At 37.8% G+C, this 16,705-nt stretch overlaps 1 protein-coding gene across 4 annotated transcripts in view; it reads left to right on the top strand.

Moving 5' to 3' along the window:
• Positions 1 to 16,705, top strand: part of ITCH (itchy E3 ubiquitin protein ligase) — a 99,908-nt gene that overhangs the window by 44,042 nt on the left and 39,161 nt on the right. For all 4 annotated transcript variants that reach the window (XM_069548373.1, XM_069548372.1, XM_069548371.1 and 1 more), the window contains 6 exons: positions 544 to 681; positions 3,293 to 3,338; positions 9,027 to 9,184; positions 9,887 to 10,076; positions 11,217 to 11,312; positions 13,806 to 13,980. In XM_069548373.1, coding sequence (XP_069404474.1) covers positions 544 to 681; positions 3,293 to 3,338; positions 9,027 to 9,184; positions 9,887 to 10,076; positions 11,217 to 11,312; positions 13,806 to 13,980 — 803 coding nt within the window. The remainder of the gene's footprint in view (positions 1 to 543; positions 682 to 3,292; positions 3,339 to 9,026; positions 9,185 to 9,886; positions 10,077 to 11,216; positions 11,313 to 13,805; positions 13,981 to 16,705) is intronic.

Below are 16,705 nucleotides of genomic sequence, written 5' to 3' on the forward strand. Positions count from 1 at the left end.
TTTCACTCCATATAATTCAGACATACCTTGCTGAGTAGTCTTAGTTGTCCTGATGGCTCATTTTGAAGAAGAGAATGAACATAATAAGTGAGATGATTGAGCTATTTAGTGTTTTTGTTTGTTGTTTAGTTACTAAGCTATGTCCAACTCTCTTGTGATCCCATGAACTATAGCCTGCCTGGCTCCTCTCTCCATGGGATTTCCCAGGAAAGAATACTGGAGTGAGTTGCCATTTCCTTTTCCAGGGGATCTTCCTGATGCAGGGATCAAACTCATGTCTCCTGCATTGGCAGGCGGATTCTTTACCACTCACTGAGCCACCTGGGAAGCCCCATTTAGTATCTTACATTGTGGATATTAAGCGCTAGGAAATTTTGTTCTATTTTTTAAAATGTTTTTGGTATGAAAAATCCTGAAACCTTGGGTGAAGGGTATTAAAACAATATGTGTACATATAAATATACATTTTCTGACAGTCATGTTTTTAACAGTTATGACTTAAAAAAAACAGTGACCATTTTCTGTAATTTTATTCTCTTCCAGTTGAGGAAGTAGTTGTGACTTTACAGCTTGTAGGTGACAAAGAACCAGCAGAGACAATAGGAGATTTGTCAGTCTGTCTTGACGGGCTGCAACTAGAATCTGAAGTTGTTCCCAATGGTGAAACTGCATGTTCAGAAAGTAAGTAATCATTTAAAAAAAATTCGTTTTTATTTATTTGGCTGTGCAGAGTACCAGCTGCAGCACACGATCTTCGATCTTCATTGTGGCATGCAGGATCTTTAGTTGTGGCATGTGGGATCTAGTTCCCCTAACTAGTGATTGAACCCAGGCCCCCTGCATTGGGAGCACAGAGTCTTAGCCACTGGACCACCAGGGAAATATATAGGGTCTTTTCTTAAACTAGCCACTGTAAAGTATGTTGTAATTACTGCCATTCTTTTTCACATAAAGAAATTATTTTATTTCCATTTTATAAAGAGACATTTTTCATTTAAACTTTTAGTACATTGTTTCTATTAGGAATTAAGAGTTGAAAAGCTAGCCAAATATAAGCCAAATCACTGTTGTCTCTGAGAGTGAATTGATTTATAAAGTAGCTGTTCTGTAGGCCAACAGTGGCAGTCAATATGACACATTTGATGCTACACCTTCTCCAGTGCCAGTGGTAGACATAGTTTACTGTCTGTAGCAGTGTCTGATTTAGTTTAAATTTGGCTCAAAATCCTTAGTACGGTACTAGACAAGCCAGTACAAGCTGGCATTGTTTGCCATTCCTCTTCCATTTTTGTAGGCTACATTTACTGAGCTGTCTTTGAGTTATAATAATGACAAAACCAATTTGTTTTATGTTGATGTATTTTATAGTTTATGATTTACTAGTGTTAAAGGGAATAAATATGAGATGTAGTTAAAAGAAGTTTGGCACCTGAGTTAGTCCCTGAACAGCCAGCATGCTTAATAAAACCACCTCTCAGTGGATTTCCTTTAGATATTTCCATCCCTTATTTGCTAATAAGTGTATTTTCACCTGGAACACAGATTTTCGAGACAAAGCACAGGTTAATGATTTCCTTGATTAGTCTGACAGAGATCTTTCTTTTTACCTAGAAACTGCATTATGAAGCATTTTGCGGTTATCAGGTGCTATTATACTTCTGTTTCTACTTTGGGAGACTTCCTACTTCGTTTCTAATTCATGACCTTTTTTTCATAGCATAACCTTCAAAGTAGTCCTGGTTATATCTTCCAGATTGGTTCTTTGGGGTTAATGAAGGTAGAAAGAAATTTCTGAATTGGTTATACTGGTTCAGAGTTGACACATTCATATAAATGGAATCATAACAATAGGTAGTCTTTGTATCAGGCTTCTTTCACTTAGCGTAGATAATGTCATTTCAGGTTTATCAGTGATGTAGCATGTCTCAATAGTCTGTTGCTTTTTATTTCTGCATAGTTTTAAATTGCATAGATGTACCATATTTTATCTATCCACCTGTACCATTTTTTAAAATAAAACCTTGAGACACTTGCCCACCTTGCTAAGTATGATATAGTAATAATATAGTGGTGGCTCAGCATCTTTTAAATGAAGTAATCCATTACTTCATTGGAGTAGTATAGTGATGATCTCACTCTTTGAAAGCCGGGACTGTATTCAGGGACTGTTGTTCTTTAATTCAGTGGACCTAGGCTGTTACACTTGTTCTTTTTGCATTTTATAGTTTTTTAAACTTCTCTGTGTACTACTCTTGCTGCAGTCTGTGCCTACCTATAGTACTCTGCCTCTCTATCATAGTTCCTTACTGAATCCTAAGGATATTTCATGAAAAAAACTTGAAGAAAGTATGACTGTTGTAGCATTTGTTTTGGTCACTTTGAGACCCATTTGTGCCTTTTCTGTTCTCAAAGCTATTTTCAGGGCCTTTGCATAAGAAAGATATTACTGATTTTTCTATTTTCAAAATCTTCTCATTATCCTGCTGATAATCAGCACTTTTAGGGGGAGGTAGTTGGAATACAAAAGATGACTAAAATACATTTGAATTAGATAGAATCAAGCAAATGGGGACTTCTGTGGTGGTTCATTGGCTAATAGTCCACACTCCCAGTAGAGGAGGGCCTGGGTTCCATCCTTGGTCAGGGAACTAGATGCCACATACCACAGGACAACAAAGCCACAACTAAGAGTTTGTATGCCACAGCTAGAGAACCTGTATGCCACAGCGAAAATCTTCAAAGTTCCCGTGTACTGCAGCTAAGACCTGGTGCAGCTAACTAGCTAGCTAAATAAGTAAGTAAATAAATAAGACATCTGAAACAAGGCAGAAGTAGCATGTGAGTAATATACCTTGACTCATTACCATCTCTTATACAAAATAATCATTTGCACACAGACAAAAAATAGTCATTTGCACAATTTTGATAAAACTTCTCAGTCAAGTGAACATTTATCTTATTTTCCTTTTAAATATCATGTTGGACTTTAACTCCATTCCAGCGTGTTCTTTTTACCTCACGCATGCTCAGTCTCTTCAGCCATCTCCAGTGCTTCACGACATCATGGACCGTAGCCTGCCAGGCGCCTCTGTCCGTGGGGTTTTCCTGGCAAGAATACTGGAATGGGTTGCCATGCTCTTCTCCAGGAATATCTTCCCAACCCAGGGTTGGAACCCAGTCTTTGTTACTAGAAAGATACAATGAATGGTTTTGATTACAAAGCATCTTTACGTACAAGGTGCATACGACTTCTTGAAATTCATTTTCTGTCCAACTTTTAATGTTGTTAAAGGTGCTTCACAGAATGATGATGGCTCCAGACCCAAGGATGAAACAAGGTAAGAGTTCACTTGTTACATATCATAGAATGCAGAAAGAAACAAGGGAGAATGAATAAGTTTCATTTTCATCAAAACTTCAAGTTCCAGTTGATATAAAAATGTGTCAAATTTCAGAGCTCTAGGTAAGAAAGGAAATATTCATGGAAAATTCAAGAGCCTTAGCGTATATGACTGCAGTTCTGTGATGCAGGCCAGAGGTACCCAAACACTAATAGTTCTTCAGCTTATAGAAAGTGAATATCTTGGCGCTTTCCCAAAGGTAGGGAAGTTTAGAATCCTAAGGTCATTGTTGGACTGTTTCCTTTTCTAGGAAAGCTGGGCTCTAATTTTCTCACTGTGATTAAAGATAGAAAAGGTTTTAAAAATTAATAACTCTCTGTAGACTGGAAGACATCCTATGTTTTTGTGTTTCTTTTAGTTTTATTTTTTCTTCAGGTTTTTCTGAAGCCATGAAATGCCCCTCATACGGGTGTCCTAATATTTCAATGCTCCTTTGCCCTCTCTTGCATAATGAACCCACACTTTCACATTAGAGACGATGGCATACAATTTTGTAGTGCGTTGAAAGATTGTTATGCCACTCTATTTCATTTTTGTGAATCTTTCTCAAAATACTTTACTTTATGAAACCACTCTAGACAGCTGTAAATTTCTTGCAAAGGCATTGCTAGAGCCCTGGCTTTATGCTATTTATTTATTTAATGCTTTGTGTTTTCCCAAGTGAATCATTGTCACAAATAACCTGAGGAACAGTGTCTTCCAGGTTCATGAGATTGCCAGACTGATCTTTGAGCATGTCTTTGTGTTAAGCATGAATTCCTTTGCTTTAGCGTTTTCCAGAGAGCATGTCTCTTAGATGACGGGTTTGAAAAACATTTTGTAAACTGTCACATGCTGTTTAAATGTTGCTATACAGGAATCATGGCAGTGAACCCTTTGCTTTTGTTTGCTGACTTCATCACTTGGGCATGTGTCCAGTGAAAAAGGCAAAAACCTCCCCCCACACCAGACATTTAAGAAGTTTACTAAACAGCTTTAGGTTCTTCTACTTTTTTGTTTAAATCAAGCACTACATGTATCATCAACATAGTCTTGTTGGTCTCCTTTCCCCCATAGCATGTCTGGATATTTTGTATTTCTCAGTGTTGTCTTCTGTCACTTTTATGAATTACCAAGGTGACTGATACTTAATGTTCAAGATTTTGTTTTTCAAAGTGCCTTCTTGACTGTTAATCATTGATTTATATATTATGACCTTATTGTATTAGCATCTGGGTTCTCAGGGTTCTTTATCTTGTTCATAAACGTCTAAACTTACATATACTAATAGATCAGGTAAATATGTATGGTGAAATAAACAGGCTTGTAAGAGTGAAGCAGAGAGCAAAGCCATGGTAGCACTTAATTTGTAGCTAATTGTTTTTCAAATATAATGGTGATAAGTTCACACTGACAGCTTTGTATAGTATATTGTTGTTGTTCAGTCACTCAGTTGTGTTCAACTCTTTGTGACCCCATGGACTGCAGCATGCCAAGCTTCTCTGTCCTTCACTATCTCAGAGTTTGCTCAAGCTCATGTCCATTGAGTTGGTGATGCCATTCAACCAACCATCTCTTCATCCCCTTCTCCTGCCCTCAATCTTTCCAGCATCGGAGTCTTTTTCCAGTAAGTCAGCTCTTCACATCAGGTGGCCAGAGTATTGCACTTTCAGCTTTAGCATCAGTCCTTCCAATGAATATCAGGGTTGATTTCCTTTAGGATTGACTGATTGGATCTCCTCTCAGTCCAAGGGACTCTCAAGAGTCTTCTCCAGCACCACAGTTCGAAAGCATCAATTCTTTGGTGCTCAGCCTTCTTTATGGTGAAATTCTCACATCCATACTTGACTATTGGAAAAACCATAGCTTTGACTATACAGAATTTTGTCACCAAAGTAATGTCTCTGCTTTTTAATATGCTGTCTACATTTGTCATAGCTTTTCTTCCAGGGAGCAAATGTCTTTTAATTTCATGGTTGCAGTCACCATCTGTAGTGTTTTTGGAGACCAAGAAAATAAAGTCTGTCACTGTTTCCGCTGTTTCCCCATCTATTTGCCATGAAGTGATGGGACCAGATGCCATGATCTTAGTTTTTTGAATGTTGAGTTTTGAGGCAACTTTTTCACTCTCTTTCACCTTCTTCAAGAGGCCCTTTTGTTCCTCTTCACTTTCTGCCATAAGGGTGGTATCATCTGCATATCTGAGGTTACTGATACTTCTCCCAGCAATCTTGATTCCAGCTTGTGCTTCATCCAGCCCAGCATTTCACTTGATGTACTCTGTATATAAGTTAAATAAGCAGGGTGACAATATACAGCCTTGACGTACTACTTTCCCAATTTTGAACGAGTCTGTTGTTCCATGTCCAGTTCAAATTGATGCTTCTTGACCTTCATACAGATTTCTCAGGAGGCAGATAAGGTGGTCTGATATGCCCATCTCATTAGGAATTTTCCAGTTTGTCGTGATCCACTCAGTCAGAGACTTTAGCATAGTCAGTGAAGCAGAATTAGATGTTTTTCTGGAATTCCCTTGCTTTTCCCATGATCCAGTGGATGTTGGCAATTTGATCTCTGGTTCCTCTGCCTTTTCTAAATCCGGCTTGTATATCTGGAAGTTCTTGGTTCATGTATCATTGAAACCTAGCTTGAAGGATTTTGAACATTACCTTGATAGCGTGTGAAATGAATGCACTTGTGCAATAGTTTGAACATTCTTTGGTGTTGCCCTTCTTTGGGATTGGAAGGAAAACTGACCTTTTTCAGTCCTGTGGCTACTGCTTAGCTTTCCAAATTTGCTGATATAGTGTGTGTAGCACTTTAACAGCATCATCTTTTAGTTTCAAATAGCTTAGCTGAAATTCCATAACGTCCACCAGCTTTGTTCGTAGTGATGCTTCCTAAGGCCCATCTGACTTCGCATTCCAGGATGTCTCTCTCTAGGTGAGCTATCACACCATCTTGGTTTTCCTGGTCATTAAGACTGTTTTGTGTACTTCTGGCTTGTGCTTCTGTTAGGTCCATACCACTTCTGTCCTTTATTGTGCCCATCTTTGCTTGAAATGTTCCCTTGGTATCTCTTATTTTCTTGAAAAGTTCTCTAGTCTTTCCCATTCTATTATTTTCCTCTATTTCTTTGCATTGGTCACTGAGGAAGGCTTTCTTATCTCTCCTTGCTATTCTTTGGAACTCTGAGTTCAGATGGGTGTATCTTTCCTTTTCTCCTTTGCCTTTAGCTTCTCTTCTTTTCTCAGCTATTTGTAAGGCCTCCTCAAACAAGCATTTTGCCTTTTTGCATTTCTTTTTCTTGGCGAGATGGTCTTGATCACTGCTTCCTATTCAGTGTCATGAACCTCTGTCCATAATTCTTCAGGTACTCTATCAAATTTACTCCCATGAGTCTATTTGTCATTTCCAGTGTATAATCATAAGGGAGTTGATTTAGGTCTTACTTGAATGGTCTAGTGGTTTTCCCTATTTTCTTCAGTTTAAATCTGAATTTTGCAATAAGGCGTTCGTGATCTGAGCCACAGTCAGCTACCAGTCTTGTTTTGCTGACTGTATAGAGCTTCTCCATCTTTGGTTGCAAGGAATACGATCAGTCTGATTTTGGTATTGACCATCTGGTGATGTCCACATGTAGAGTCATCTCTTGTGTTGTTGGAAGAGGGTGTTTGCTCTGACTAGTGCATTCTCTTGGCAAAACACTGTTAGCCTTTGCCTTGCTTCATTTTGTACTCTTAAGGCCAAATTTGTGGTTACTCCAGGTATCTCTTAAGTTCCTGCTTTAGCATTCCACTACCCTATGATAAAAAGGATGTCTGTTTTTGGTGTTAGTTCTGTAAAGTCTTGTAGGTCTTCATAGAACCGTTCAACTTCTTTGGCATTAGTGGTTGGGCCATAGACTTGGATTACTGTGTTATTGAATGGTTTGTCTTGAAAATGAACCAAGATTGTTCTGTCATTTCAGAAATTGCACTCAAGTATTGCATTTTGAACTCTTGTTGACTATGAGGGCTACTTTATTTCTTCTACGGGATTCTTGCCCACGTTAGTAAATACAGTGGTCATCCGAATTAAATTCACCCATTCCCATCTTAAAGTAGTGAAGAGAGGCAACACTCAGAGTCTCAAAAAGGTGTACAACTCAAAAGGAGTTTAAGACTCATCACCAGTGTCAGAGCTGACTCTTGCTGCATTCTGTTCATGTTCTGAGGTTGCTCAGTCTTCCTGCAGGCAGTCAGCACCAATCAGGTGCTGACTGCCTGTTACTGAGCTTTTCCGTTTATTCAGAGTAAGCATTTGAGGAACGCCCACAGCAGTATGTGTCATGCCCTACTGTTCACACAGATCATCTGGAGATCTCGTTAAAATGCTCTCTCTGATATAGTGCATCAGGAGTGAAGTCCAAGATTGTGTGTTTCTAACAGGCTCCTGTGAATTGTGCTTGACTCTGGTCCAAATATCATACTTTGATTTCTGGGGACCATAATGTGAAGATGATTTAATACATGGTACTACCTCTGTTTTGGTTTCTTGGATCTATTAAATTTTATTCAGGATTGCCGTGAGGCCCAGGGTATGATTTAGTGCAGTGTAGTGGTTTCCAATTACCAGGTAGTAGGTTATCAGAGCTTTAGCTGAATAATCGTCTCCAAACTAGCTAATTCATGCTCTGCCTTGTAATCAGTGATTCCCCTGGGAAAAGGAATTGGCTATATTTAACTAACAGTAGTGACTTTGTATGGCACCCCACTCTAGTACTTATGCCTGGAAAATCCCATGGATGGAGGAGCCTGGTAGGCTGCAGTCCATGGGGTCGCGAAGAGTCGGACACAACTGAGCGACTTCCCTTTCACTTTTCACTTTCATGCATTGGAGAAGGAAATGGCAACCCACTCCAGTGTTCTTGTCTGGAGAATCCCAGGGACGGGGAAGCCTGTTGGGCTGCCATCTGTGGGGTTGCACAGAGTTGGACACGACTGAAGCAACTTAGCAATAGCTGCAGCAGTAACTTTGTATCTGATATTCCTGTTCCTGTTCTCCCCCTTTTCTTTCTCTCCAACTGAAGACATTGCTCTGAAGAAACGATAGTTCCTTTAAAAAAAAAAAAAGTCTGTGGACACCTCTGTTCTAGATCACTTGGAACATTTTGTATACCATTTTCTGGGGTAGAAGGAGAACACCTAGCTCTTGGAAGTAAATGTACGTCCTTCTCCTGCTGTGGAACAGTAGCCTTGTTTCAGACCTAGATATTAAAGAGCTAATGAAAACCAAGAAAATGATGACAAAGTTATCTGTGGTTGTGATAAAATAGTGCCCTTTCTAAGTCATTTGGAATTTTGAGAATCTGACTGTTTCTGCTTATGCAGGGCCTCTGAAGAGTTATTTGAAATCTGAACCAGCATACCTTATAGTTCTGAATAGTCCCAACTATTTCTGTACCCTTGAGTAACTCCTTACTCTATTTCTAGATGTGCCTTGAGAAGCTGTATGTGCATCTGCCATAAGAGCTGTTTATGTATTTGGTAGGGCTGGCCAGAAATTAGGAAGCTTTTCTCAAGCTCCTAAAAGTTGTGGTCCTCCTGTTGGTTTTCTGTTAAATTTAAAGAGCATTCTTATTCCCTTCCATGCCTTTTTACCCAGAGCGAATGCAAGTGGATCAGATGACCCTGAGGATGCAGGGTCTGGTGAAAATAGGAGGATCAATGGGAATAATTCTCCATCACTCTCAAATGGCGGTTTTAAACCTTCTAGGCCTCCAAGACCTTCACGACCACCTCCACCTACCCCACGTAGACCAGGTGTGTATTCCAGCCATACACTAGAGATATAGATCTCAGTACTGTTTATTATAAAATTCTATTTGGGAGTTGATCCTCAGATAAGTGTTAAGAGACACTGGTAGGTTGATTTTCAAGCTGAATTTTTACATTTAAGTTTTTGGCCAAGAATAATCTTTCTATAGTTAATTAAGATATGGCCTGTTCCCTAAGTTTTTCTGCCAGGGTTGAGGCAGATGCTCTACTAAGAATGAAAATCATGTGTGTGCTATGAGTTCCCTAGTAGTTAGGATTCGGGGCTTTCACTGTTGTGGCCTGGGTTTAGGAAACTGAGATTCTAAGTGTGCCCCAAAGTAGGAGGGGGCAGAAATCACATGTGTGCTATAAAAAGTATAGGCAGTACAGGTAAGCTTGCACCTTTCTCTCCATGTTTGTACCTGCGTTGACATAAGCATTTCATAGAGTCAAGGATCTGTTTGCTTATTCTTATTACATCCTTTTAAAAAAAACAATCAGTGATTGGCAAATAACCTAACAATGGTAAATGATACTTGGATTTTTAAAGCAAAAATCATGCAAGTCAACATTTCATGTAGTAAAAATAGAAACATCTATAGTTAGATGTTAAAAATAGAAACATCTATTGTCTACCTTTTTATTTAAAATTCTATCCTGTTTTTAAATTCCTAAAAATTGTTTTTCTGTTTTCCTCAAATCTTAAAGCATCTGTCAATGGCTCACCATCTACCACTTCTGAAAGTGATGGCTCTAGTACAGGCTCTCTGCCACCAACAAATACAAATTCAAGTACATCTGAAGGAGCAACATCTGGATTAATAATTCCTCTTACTATATCTGGAGGTGCAGGCCCTAGACCATTAAATCCTGTACCTCAAGCTCCCCTCCCACCTGGGTGAGTAATTGTTTTTGGTTAACATTTGTTTTCTTTAGGCTTCTGTATAAACTTACTAATAAGGAAAATAGTACTGAATTCCATTCTCTTAAAAAAATATCACTGTGGTTATGCATGTGTGTTGGGAAGTCTAGAGTCAAACTGAACAAAATAGCTTGCCGTATTTGAAATTACTCCCTCATTTTAAAGCCAACTGGAAGAAAAAAAAATTTTTTTTTTAAGAAGGACTGAGCCTTACCAAGGCCAAGTAATAAAATAGTTGCCTAATTCAGGTTGTCTTTTCTTTGAAGGGAAAATATCACTTAAATTTTATTTCTTTGCCATTGTAAAGTCATGGCAGAGTTGAATTTAGGAAACTGAAAAATTGCAACTCAATCTCATGTACATCTCTACTTACTATTTTTAAAATTAATAATGCTGAATAGTTATACACAGATACATTGTGGCAGTTCAAAATGGTAATCAAAATTAACTAGGTGATAAGAAACTCATGAGGATTTTAATTGCTAAAAGAGACTGTATTATTTATGTGGGTAGTTAGGCCATTTTCATTTTTGAAAGCCAGATTAGGAAATTCTTTGTGTCGGGGATTAGTGAAGAGAATCTGGGTGGATTCTCTTAGAAGTAACTGGTTTTTCTAAACTCTGCTGGTTTATTCCTGTCTTTTTTTACTTTGGATAAACCTACCAAGGAAACTAAAATACTCAGGTTGCCTTTGTCCTTAAGCTTGCAGGAGCACATCTGATAGTCTTATTCTTTGATTTCAACTTTTCTAGAACCCAAACTGTCCTTTGCCCTTCATTTAACAGCTCTCAGTCTTTCTTCAGATTTTGTAACAATAATTACAGTTTTCTTTGCCACTCAAGTTCTGTGTATACTCTGATCAGATTGAAACAGATTTTGTCACCTGAGTGCATTGCCTCAGCCTCTTTAGATGTAGAAGACATCTCCTCAAGCAGATACTTAAGCAAGAGAAATCTCATCCACTGTTACCCTCAGGATAACATTTCTTGACTTTATTCCTAAATTCTTTTGGTATCTGCTTTATATACTGAAATGCTCATTTGTCTTAACTCTGGGATTGAAAAACGAGGCAACTCATACATGTAGCTTATCAGCCTTTTTAATTTTGTGTTTAAGTTGGGAGCAGAGAGTGGACCAGCATGGGCGAGTTTATTATGTAGATCATATTGAAAAAAGAACGACGTGGGATAGACCAGAACCTCTACCTCCTGGGTAAGTGTCTGAATTGGAAAAAAAAGTATTCAGAACTATAGATTACATCTGTGGGGCTTCCCAGGTGGCGCTAGTGGTAAAGAACCCACCTGCCAGTGCAGGAGACAGAAGAGACATGGGTTTGAGCCCCAGGTCAGGGAGATCCCCTAGAGAAGGACATGGCAACCCACTCCAGTAGTCTCGCCTGAAGAATCCCCTGGACAGAGGAACTGGCAGGCTACAGTCTATAGTGTCACAGAAGTTAGACATGACTGAAGCGACTTAGCACTCACACAGCATAGATTACACCTATACAAAATTTCCCTGCCTTCCTCCTTTTCCTCTTCTGTCAGTCTCGTTTCTATCTACTTTGCTTTATGATGGGTGCAGACTGAAAAGAGATTCTGGGAATTGATTGACCATGATGAAATATGTTTATTTTCACTCATTTCTGACCTAAAGAAAGATTCCCTAAGTTTACTTTGTGAACTTACCTGGCTCAAACTGCAGGGTTTTAAAAGGAGGGTTTTTTCCTCCTTATTTATTTTCATTAACGTATGGTTGATTTACAGTGCTGTTAATTCTTATTGTACAGCATGCTGCTAAGTCACTTCAGTCATGTCTGACCCTTTGTGACCCTAAGGACTGTAGCCTGCCAAGCTCTGCTGTCCACGGGATTTTCCAGGCAAGGATACTGGAGTGGGTTGCCATTTCCTCCTCCAGGGGATCTTCCCCACCCAGGGATCGAACCTGGATCTCCTTCATTGCAGGCAGATTCTTTACCACTAAGCCACCTGGGAAGCCCTTGTACAGCACAGTGATTCTGTTATATATATTATTTTTAATATTCTTTTCAATTATGGTTTATCATAGAATATTTTTTCATGGGAGGATAATTCCTTTACAGTGTTATTAGTTTCTGCTGTACAACAGGGTTAGTTTTTTTTTTAACTGAGTAAGAATTATAGACCCTATCATATTTATGGTAAAGTTCTTATAAAAGCTAATACATAATAGCAAAGTCATTATAAGATATTTGGAGAAATATTAATATTAAATGGGATATATTGATATATGGTGTTAATCATTTAACATATAAAATAATTGGAAGGAAGAAAATATTTTTATTTGAGGGAAGCCAGGCATAAATACATGAAAATATTTAATCTTGCTAGTAATCTTAAACAAACACCTAAAAGGTGTTTTGTGTGTTAAATTAACATATAATATCCAGTTTTGGCGAGATTGTAGGGGAACTTTGCCTCTTAATGTGCTGGTGGTAGTCTAAAGTAGTTACAGCTCTCACAGAAAGTATATATAACTGTAGCAATACCCATACCCTTAGTAACATGCATCCTAAAGAAGTAATGCAAAGGAAGAAAAAAATTTTCAATACATAAAAGGTATTAATTATTTTACCACAGTTGGCCTGCATGCATAGATCGAAATATTGGGGGAAAATTTTAAGGTATCCCAGAAGACAAAACCTGAATTTGCCAAGCCCTGGCAACTGTTTACGTAACATCAATGTTATGTTGACAGTTGTTTAGCATTTACATTGTATTAGGTATTGTTAGTAACCTAGAAATGATTTAAAGTATATGGGAGGATGTGCCTGGTTATATGCAAAGCCTTGCTATTTTATATGAGGGACTTGAGTACCCAAGGAGTGTCCTGGAACCAATTCTGGATAATATTAAATTAATAGACATAACCCCAAACTATCAGCCAGGTAGACATCAAGTTACTTTATCAATGTTTCCTTGAATGTTATGCATCCATTTCAAATGATAAATAAAATAGTTCTCTTCTTGAGCAAAAGTGCTATTCCTGACATCCGTGAAAAGCACTTGCACTCTCTGGCTCTCACGTATGTTTCTGTTCCTATTAGGATTGCAACAGTGAAAAGAACATTTCAAACAAAGAAAATGAGAGCTTTTGTCTTACTGATTTGCAATTTAATCAGTTAAGATACATTGTTTTAGAAACCTGACTGATACACCTTAACTTTTAAGAAAGAGATTTTTATATACATTCCTTTTAAGTTCGCTTATAGACCGTTTAAAAATATATAAAAGGTCCCCCCTGGTGATACAGTGGATAAGAGTCTGCAGTGCTGGGTATATGGGTTCGATCCCTGGTCCAGGAAGAGTCCACATGCTTTGGAGCAGTTAAGCTCATGTGCTACAACTACTGAGCCCGTGCTGTAGAACCCTACAAGCCGTAGCTACTGAGCCTGCATGTTACAACTCCTGAGCTCTGGTGAGCTCGCACACCCTAGAGCCCGTGCTCCACAACAGGAGAAGCCCACGCATTGCAACTGGAAAGTAGCCCCCACTCTGCACCTAGAGAAAACCTACACAGCAACAAAGACCTAGTGCAACCAAAAAATAATAAGTAGTTGTGTAAGGTAAAGTCTTGCCAAATCTGTACCAGGGCTAAAATGAAGTCCCACTTAGTTCTTAACAGTTTCACAAATATTTGTTGAATTCAGTTGTTTTTATCTTGATATAGCTGGGAGCGGCGGGTTGACAACATGGGACGTATTTATTATGTTGACCATTTCACAAGAACAACAACGTGGCAGAGGCCAACATTGGAATCCGTCCGAAACTATGAACAATGGCAGCTCCAGCGTAGTCAACTTCAGGGAGCTATGCAGCAATTTAACCAGAGGTTCATTTATGGGGTGAGCATATGTACTTGGCTTTATAACCTTAATGAGGGTTGAGTTTTAACCTTTTCTTACATATAAAATGTAAAGCACTAAAAAGAAAGTACAAATAGGATGGCAACCCAGTTGTTGCTATTGATGATATTATTATTTTTCCATCTTGTTTCCCATAGTCTGTGTAGGTGATTTATTCTTTTCTTTTTAAAATTTCCTTAAGTTCAACTTCCTTTGCTTTGTTACTGGCAGAAAAGAAGTTCCGACAACTTAAAATTTATTTACAAAAGAATGATAAAAATAAATCCAAGCAGTGTAAAAAGAATTCAAACAGTTCTGAATTTAATACTGCCTAGCTTAGCAGAACATTAGACTGTTTGGGTCTAACAGCACCTGACTCAAGTGAAACTCATGATAGAATTGAATCATTTTGTAACATGTAAAGGTAAAATTTACACAATACATTATTTAGTGCTTGAGAAGACTAAAGTTTGATTGCTTATAGAATTATGTTAAATATATTATTATGACTTTGAAGCCATATTATCTTTGGTATCAAAATGTCTCCTTTCTGGAAATCTTTTAAATTTATGTAAACCAACTCACCAAGAGTTCAAGAGAAGTTGACCCTCTCCGTTGCCGTCTCTTCCCTTCTACTGCCATCAGTATCATCTCTGTTAGAATCCATCAAAATAAATTCCTGTTCTCATTAGGCATTACCTTTTTGCCTTTTCTCCGTATTTCTGTTTCTTGGGCTTTGTCATCATAATAGTTACCACTCACCAATGTAGATAAATTTGCACCTTGCTCAGCAGCTTTTGCTTCACCACCTGGTTATGACTAAGATAACTTTCTTTCATGTAACAATTTTTCCTGCCAACTTCTGTAGACAGCTGTCAATGTTTTCCCCTTCCCGGTGGTTTTAGAAGTGAAATTAATTTTTGTCTCATCTACCTTACAGTTTTCTTTTTTTTTCCCAGTGCTGTTTTACATCTTCCTTCCTTTCTAAATTATAATCATCTTGGGTATACCTGGCTAAATTTCTTTTAGGTTTGAATGCCTAGCTGGCTTGCCTTCTTTAAAGCTAGTTTCCACATGGGTGTCCAGTGGAAAGAGCGTGGGCTTTGGAGTCAGACACATCTGGGTTCGAATCCTGGTTCCACAGTTACTTTCTCTGTATGATTTAGAGTAAGTTCCTTAACTTCATCAAGACTCCTTTACTTTATCTATACAATAGATCCATAGATAAAGTTCCAAATTTTGGGGGTACATATTAAATGCATAAAAATGTCAGTTTTCATGTGTGTTTTTTTTAAATCTTTTTTCTCCCTGCATTTCTGTCCACAAATGCAGGTATGCATTTTAGAATACATGATCTTTTACTTTTATTGAAGTATGGTTAGTTTACAATACTTTATTAGTTTCAGGTATACAACATAGTTATTCAAATTTTTATAGATTATGTAACATTTAAAATTACTGTATTGACTCTATTTCCTGTGCTACATAATATATTCTTGAAGCTTATTTTATATGTAGTAGTTTTTTTACCTTTTAATCCACCACTGTCTTGCTTCTCTCTTCCCACTGGTAACCGTTAGTTTGTTCTCCCTATGAATCTGTTTCTATTTTGATTATTCATTTGTTTTAGTTTTTGTAGTTTTAGATTCCATATATAGGTGATAACATACAGTATTGGTGTTTCTCTGACTTACTTCACTAAACATGATACCCTCCAGGTTCATCCACTTTGTTGCAGATGGCAAAATGCCGATTTATGTGGGTGGCTGAATAGTATTTCATTGTATATGTATGATATATATTCTTCAGTTATTCATCTGTTGTTGAAACACTTAATGTTGCTTCTCTATCTTTCTTGGCTATTATAAATAATGTTACTGTGAACATTGGGGTGCATATATTTTTTTGAATTCAGATATATATATATATATATATATATATATATATATATATATATATATATATTTATCCACAAGTTGAGTTGTTCTATCATACGGTAGGTCTCTTTTTAGTCTTTTTGTTGTTTTTAGGTTTTTTGGCCATGCCACGCACTTAGTTCCCCAGTCAGGGATTGAACCCAGGCCCTCTGCAGTGGAAGCATGAAATCTTAACCATTGAACCACCAGAGAACTTCCTATTTTCAATCTTCTGAGGAATCGCCATACTGTATTCCAAGTAGCTGCATCAGTTTACATTTCTGCCAGTAATATACAGGATTCCCTTTTTCTGTACATCCTTGCCACATTTGTTATTTGTGACATTTGTGATGATAAGCATTCTGATGGGTGTGAGGTTGTCTTTCATTGTGGTTTTGATTAGTGGTGTTGAGCATTTTTCATGTGCCTGTTGGCCTTTTGTATCCAGTATATGATCTTTTAAAACCCTCTTTTTAAAGACAGTTAGAAAATTCCTAAAGCACCCACATTGTGTATTGCTTCACTGTAACTTAACCGTTTTGATACTCTAAGAAATTTTTCTTGAATTGCAGCTTTTATTCGTGAACCATTTTTTCTTTTCTCCTGTCTACATTCCTACTTTTCACTCTTGTTATAGAGTGGTTCTAAATTACAAAGAACTTAAACAGCCTATTTTAGTTATGAACTGAATTGAATATTCTTAATGCTAGCTACTTAAAAAGTGGTGAGGTGTTGTTAAGAAAATCTGCTTATTTGGTAGGTGAAGTGGCCTTTGTTCTGACCCTGGTTATAGGGCAGCAGATGCTCAT

This window comes from Ovis canadensis, chromosome 13 (genome assembly GCF_042477335.2).
Source record: "Ovis canadensis isolate MfBH-ARS-UI-01 breed Bighorn chromosome 13, ARS-UI_OviCan_v2, whole genome shotgun sequence".
Classification (NCBI taxonomy): Eukaryota; Metazoa; Chordata; class Mammalia; order Artiodactyla; family Bovidae; genus Ovis; species Ovis canadensis.